Source organism: Melampsora larici-populina (genome assembly GCF_000204055.1).
Source record: "Melampsora larici-populina 98AG31 unplaced genomic scaffold MELLAscaffold_70, whole genome shotgun sequence".
Lineage (NCBI taxonomy): Eukaryota > Fungi > Basidiomycota > Pucciniomycetes > Pucciniales > Melampsoraceae > Melampsora > Melampsora laricis-populina.
In genome coordinates, this window is record NW_006768834.1 from 111,262 (window position 1) to 118,530 (window position 7,269).

Consider the following 7,269-nt stretch of genomic DNA (forward strand, 5'->3'; position numbering starts at 1 on the left):
GCGAGGTTGAATTTTGTTCTTTGCCTAACATCGCAGCTGCCTCCAATGCCTGGTCTTCTGGACAGTTACCAGGTGTGTAAGCGTAGGTGACTTCATAATCTTTGGCAAGACTTTGAGACACATCTGGGTTTACCAAAACAAAATTAGGACAACTTAGCATTAGCGTAGAAGAAGTTACAAAGTATTATAAGATACATACCATCACTTGGTTTGGACTCAGGAGATAATGAAGACTCGGGGAAATCGGCATCGATAACCTCATCTTCAGATAGATCATCTTCAGATGGCGGAAAAGTGAATAAGACTGTTGGCTTGTTTGCTGGCAATTGCTAGATCTTCGGAGATCTCAGCATTTGTAGGGAATTAGCTGAGTGATTTTGTGTTAAGTCCTTCGTGCTCCTGTGAAAAGCTGATTTGATAACCCGCGTGCATATGTTCTGAAGGTGCCATCTTCATTTTACCCATGACAATACTTTTTATAACTGCAAAGATCTTGGGAATCATGAGTCGAGCGTCGAGAACACTGAAGTTTTCCGAGATGACTCGCATCCATCCAAAGATATGTTCACAAGCCTCACTGCCATGCTTCCAAGGTAAGAAAGGGAAGTCTGGATAGTGTTCGCGATGTGATATTATCAAGCTGAGCAAGATTTGTGCAAGAGTTTCGAATATATTGAAGCTTTGAGGAGAAATTCCGTTGTTCTTCATGCTCATGATACTATTAGGCTCGTCTTGACGTCTCTTCAAGTAATTTTTCCAGCGTCGCATGAAAAATTCGGCGGTCCATGCAGAGGCGGATCCTTTCTCAATGACTAATTTCTTGGTTTAACCACGCATCTGTCATCTCTCCAAAAACAAACAATAACAAAGAGAGACCGGTCGATTCTGGATTGAAAAGTGAGGCCTCAAGAGTCTGCCAACTGAATATTCGAAAAGCTCGTCCATCGTCTTGCTTGTCACTATCAAAGACATCTTTGGTAACTAGAGGACTATTTGGCATCTGAAGAACATTTACCAACTGTTGAACGCATGCGTAGTATTTTACTGAAGCCAGGAGTCGGGCACCGGAAAGAAATTGATTTGTGGCTGTCTTTTTTGCATGCTTTGGATCTTGTACACCTACAATAGGCCGAAGTGGATTACCAATGAATGGAACTTTGATATGTACTTTGAGACTGGATTCGTCAAACGTTAAGAATTCAGTTGTCAATGTTTCAAGACCTGCTTGTGCCGCAAGCTCTACAGGAGCACCGTCTCCTCCAATTGAAAGTAGATTAATGCCTGAAGCTTGGCATAAGTTCATAAATTCCTTGTGCTGAGATAGAATATCGCCAGCGTTTTCTTTAGCGGGACTTGCAATTAGAGCTACAACAAAAGTAGGTACATTCGGAAGTGGAACCTGTAACGTGTACGCTCGGATCTTAAGACAACAAAAATTGTCAACAGACTATTGACTAACAATCATATTCAGATTGATTCATGAGCTCACCTTTCCACACAGTTTGTCTTCTTCAGTTATATTTTTCACTATATTAGCCAGTTCCTCAGCGTGTTCAAATGGGATATCACCTCCTTCGGCTCCAACAAGGCATCCGTTGTGATGACGCAGAGTTTTTACGCATACTGTCTGATTGGAAGCACCGGCCACTGGTCCTGAATAACCAAGATTAGAAAGGAACTGAGCAACTTTCTCGAAGTTGGCGAGTTTGAGTCCATCTTCAAGTTGCATTCCAGTCTTTGCACGAATCATACGTTGGCTTCGGGCGGTTCTTCCGGCAAAGTTGTGATTGAAAAGACCTAGAGCACTTGTGCTCATTGCACCAAGAGTAGTGAGGCAATCGTCTAGGCAGGAGTCGATTCGCATCCCTCGAGTAGATTTTCCTTGAGATTCTCGCTCGGCTTTGATGGCTACAGATTGAATTAAACCTTTGACAGCTCCTTGATTTTGAAGAAGTCCTCGGCGGGCTGAGATTGAAAGACGGTGCATGAAATCACCCCAATCGCCTTTTGAAGAAGCTTCGATGGACTTGTTTCGAATTTCAAGCTCCTTGTACTTTATCAATTTAGCATGGAAGGGATCAGCACTCATTATGACTTTTGGAGTGAACTTGATCTTGTCATCTATCGCATATGGTGTATTAAGAGCTTGTGTCACACTTCCCAACCCTTTAAGTTTCTGACATTCGTCACAGACAACCAGCTCGTCTTTCTTCTTGATCTTTACTGGTATAGTAACTAGACAAGATGGTGAGTAGAGTGCATTCCGATCAGGGTGTCGCTTTACTATCCAGGTTGAGCAAGAATCGAGAGCAGTAATCAAGCGAGCTCTTTGATCTGATGTCAGGTCAACTTCGTTTGCATTCGCACCAAACAGGTCTTTGCATACCATATGTCGCTGGTTTCCACGATATATAGAGCAACTCTTCTCCATGAATTGTGCTATTGACTGCTTTGCACGTTTTCGCTTCCAGGTAGCGTCACAAAGTCCTGCACAGGCCACTTCGATAATTCGAGATTTGTCACTGGATGCTGATGGGTCGGCCGCTTTACGCTTGATGAAGCTGTTCAGGGTTTTATTAGTCGAAATCCTTTCAGTGGCTTGGATGCAAGATGCTGATACAGATGATGATCAGAGATGAATCAGTTAAGTCCAGTTCTTGAACTTTATTGAGGAAAGATGCATTGTAATAAAAAACTAACCTGTTTTCCAATGCTCAACAGCCTTGAGTGTTCGACCTTGTTTCAAAGTCTTAGACTTCGCCCCGCAATGACAATGGAAAATTTTATCACCTCCAATCTTCTCCACCTTGCAGCGATCACAGGGCGAATCTGGTGTTGATAAAGGACACAAAGCAAGCAGATCCATTTGTTTTTGAGCTTTGGATTTGATGACTTTTGGATTCTGTTCGGTTTTAGACAAAGGAACAGGGTTCTCGTCCTCTTTGCTACTTTCAATGACAATGGACTTGTTTTTTTGGTCTTTTGATTTTGCTTGATTTAATACTACATCTCCTTCATCACTGTCAATGATAATCGCCTCAGTGGTGAGATTGTTTTCGGATGGCATTCTTTGCATAAAAACAATCAAGGAGGAAACACGATAATAACTATGATAAGACTTTTTTGAAAGCACAGGAGGGAGAGCGTCCAGAATAATTTTTCATTTACTGTATAAGTATCTTATGACCTCGTATGCACCTTGTGTACACTAAAACTTCGGCCCCGACCCAAAGATAGAGAAGGCTGTATCATCCGAGTCTCTCTGTTATCACTGCCAGATGTAACTCAGATGCATTCCATGCATCTGGGGTCACCCAACTACTACAAGTTTCCCCACAACTTCACGCTCACAAACCGCTCACAATCAACTCACAAGCTCACAATGGCCTGGACTTGGTATCCAAATTCAGATTGATATACTCAGGCTCACAACTTCACACATCCATCCACACAACCTCACAACAAATACACATACACACAACTTCACAAAATCTCTACCTGTATAATCGCAAGCATAGAGCTACATAATCATCCCTACCCAACAATCCTCAATCTTATGAAGTCGACTCACAACTTCACACTCACACACTGTGAGGGTAGAGGACTTAATTGAGGACTCTATGCTCACTAAATGGGTCAAGTAGGGTAGTATTATTTTTATGTATAATGTTTATATTTCAATTATAATGTAATTACAATAAAAATAAGACTAAGAAGAGAAGAGGAAAGGGGAAAGGCTGGTCTGTTTGGATAAATCCAGACAGACTACAGTTAAGAGACTCCTGAAGAGGAGGTTTGTAATTATAATATATAAAGGTTATAATTAATGAAGGATGGATCCCACAGTCCTTCCTTTAATCTTTTAAGTAACAGATTAAAGAGTGAAATAAGGTCACTACACTGGTTGTTCTTAAAGTCACCAACTTATGGTTGTTCTTAAGGTCACCAGCCTGAAAGTACTTGTATGTAGGTCACTAGCCTTGGGTTGTTGGAAGGTCACCAACCTAAAATAGTTCCTACTTGGGGGAAGTAGAGGATCCAGAAGGAGTGAAGATATTACTTACTTTTAATCAAGGAACAGATTAAAGTAATGAAGATATCACTAGTCTTATATTTATAAGACTCTTGATGTTACTTCAGTAGAACTTTAATGGTTCTTAAAAGTGGTGTGTAATAATTGCTTGGGGGAAATCTCTGAAGGCTGAGAGAGAGGAGGTTTATATACTCTTCTCTCCAAACCTAACTGTGGTGATATTTGCTTATATCACTACTGTGGTTTTAGGGTTTAATTATTACTATTAGTTATGGTTATCATTAATGCTACATAATTACATATACATGTTATGTATATTATGTAGTATAAGCATTTTAACTCTTGACACTGAGTTATGAGATGTAAATAATGTTTTATTACATATTACATATGATTTTACATGTACTTGTATATGTAATTAATGTTTATATGTATTTTATTCCATGTTACATGTGTTTTATAAGCTATGTGTACATGTAATTAGTTGTTTAAAAGGTGGTTATCTATGTTACAAGTTAGTCTTTGGGTACATATATATGTACCCAGGGCTGACATTCCCCACCCTCAAAGGAGGTCATTACTTCTTTTCAGAAGGTTTATGAGCTCTTTTTTGGGCTCTGAATTCTCGCAAGGTAGTTTTGTTATTGGGTACTTTATCTGCTGGTAGCCATTCATCTTCGTCTGCACTCCTATTCTTATATCTCACAAGGTAGAGTGTAGTAGATTTACCGTTTACTTGCGTATCTCTTTGTTTTATTATATGTGAAAAAATCTTTTCTCCTTCAGTATCAAACCTGATAGGAGTTTTCTTGGGTATTTCTCTGTCTGGGAATTTGCTCTTGTCAGAAGCGTGAAACTTCTTTATTAAGGATATTGGAAATACCGGATGTTTTCTCCCAAATTCCTCTGTCAATGCTACTTCTACAGCATTGCTTCCGTGGAATTTTAATATTACAAATGGTCCAACAAATTGGTCTTGAAGTTTCTTAGGTCCCTGCAGATTATTAAAGTTTGTGGTGGAGAGTAGAACTTGTTCTCCTACTACAAATTTAGGTTCTTTATGAGTTTTATTCCATCTCTCTTGATTATACGTCACAGAATCTTCAATACACTGAGCTGCTCGAGCTCTTGCTTTACCCAGCATATCAAAGAAACTCAGAGAAGTTGGATGAAATTCAACATTCTTATTCTTAATTTGGTCTTTTGGTAATCTAGGACAATAGCCTCTTTCCACTTCGAAAGGTTTCTTTCCTGTTGTGCTATGTATGCTGCTATTATATGCTAATTCCAAAGCTGGCAGTAATGTATGCCAGTCATGTGTATGTCCATCTTTATCTGTGTAACAGAGTCCCTCAGTACAATACCTTCTGATGATTTCAGTTAAGGTACTAATATTCCTTTCACTGAGACCATCAGTCTGTGGATGGTATGCAGTGGAAAGAGCTAAAGTTGTACCAATAAGTGTGTGTAGACTTTTCCAAAATTCAGAAGTAAATTTGGGGTCTCTGTCACTGATAATAATTCTTGGCAATCCTACATCACTTATTATTCTTTCCCAGAAAAGTAGTGCAATGTCCATTGCTGTTGCCTCTTTGTAGCATGGCAAGAACCTTGTTCTTTTTGAAAATCTGTCCACAATAACCAGTACACAGTTGTAATTATTGATTAATGATGGCGGAAGACCAGTAACAAAATCCATGTTAATGACTTCCCACGCGTAAGTTGGTTCTTCTATTCTTTGAAGTAACCCAAATCTTTTCCCTGTGGCTTTATTTGCTTTCTGACATCTTTCACAAGTCTTTACATATTCCTCAACATCTTGTCTCCAGTTTGGCCACCAAGCTGTGTTTTTGATTCTGTCTACTGTCCTGTCTTCTGATAGGTGTCCTGACATAAATTCATCATGGCATACGTGCAATGTTTGTTGAATGTGTTCAGTAGCTATTATTACTAAAACCGCTGTATGCTTTTCTCTAAAGTATATCAGGTCAGATTCAAGTGAAATTTTTCCTTGAGCTAATCCATCTTTCCAAGGTTGCTCAAGTGTGCTTGACAGCTTCAAATCAGTATTACGTGCAGACAATATCCTGGTAAGTTTAGCTGTGTTACTATTCTTTTCATAACTGGCTTTTACTTCATCAAAAAATTCTTCAGATAATTCACATAAACTAATTCCCATCACTGGAATGTCTCTTTCCATTTCTTCCGGTTCCCATGCTGGATTACTGGAATCATTTGGCAATGCCATTCTACTCAGTCCATCAGCATTGTTATGGAATTTTCCTGGTCTATGTGTAATTGTCATAAATGGTTTATATTCTTGTATTGCCATCATCCATCTCAACATGTGTCTACTTGGAGATTTGAGATTTGTCAGAGATCTCACTCCGGTACAATCTGTAATTACTTCAAAGTAGCTACCATCAAGGTAGTAGTGTAATTTTTCTAATGCCCAAACTAGTGCTAAAGCTTCTAGTTGGGGTGAAGAGTATCTACTTTCAGTGTCTGTCAATTTTCTAGATATAAAGACAATTGGTCCTTCTTTTGGTTTTCCGTCAATTATTTGTGTTTGGTGGAGTGCTGCTCCTAATCCTTCAATTGATGCGTCAACATAAAGTTTAAAAGGTTTCTCAAAATCAGGGTGAAACAGGATTGGTGCTGTTGTAAGTATTTGTTTTATCTTATTCACTGCGTCAATTCTTTCCTTTGTCATTTCAAAGACTACGCCTTTAGCATAAAGTTTGTAGAGGCTACGAGTAATGATTCCAAAGTTTGGAATGTGAGCTCTGTAGTAGCTTGTAAATCCTAAAAATGAACTCAACTCTTGTTTATCTTTTGGGCAAGGTTTTTGTAGTATTGCTGCTACAGAGTTTTGGTCTACTGCCACCCAGAGTCCAGATACACAATGGCCTAAGGCTTTACATTCTTCAAAACCAAAATGGCATTTCTTCAAAGATATGGTCATACCCATGGCTTTGGCTCGTAGCAATACTTTTTCCATTGCTTCTAGATGTTCTTTCCACATAGTGTGAAAGACTATGATATCATCAATATATACTTTGAGCCATCCTTCCCTCAATTCTTTTGAAAATTCTGTATCCATCATTCTTTGGAAAAAGGCTGGCGCATTTTGATTCCCAAAAGGCATCCTTATATATTCAAAAATTCCCAAATGACAAATGATTCTGAGGAGTTTTCTGCTACATATTTCCACGATGTTCTGGTGGATCCCGTGT

At 39.1% G+C, this 7,269-nt stretch overlaps 1 protein-coding gene across 1 annotated transcript; it reads right to left on the minus strand.

Moving 5' to 3' along the window:
• Positions 1–363: 363 nt before the first annotated feature.
• On the minus strand, positions 364–3,076 carry MELLADRAFT_94635 (uncharacterized protein; the record flags this gene model as incomplete). Its single annotated transcript, XM_007417253.1, has 5 exons — positions 364–812; positions 877–959; positions 1,020–1,420; positions 1,490–2,598; positions 2,701–3,076. The coding sequence occupies 5 exons, from the start codon at positions 3,074–3,076 to the stop codon at positions 364–366; spliced, it is 2,418 nt and encodes an 805-aa protein (XP_007417315.1).
• Between the last annotated feature and the right edge of the window lie 4,193 nt (positions 3,077–7,269).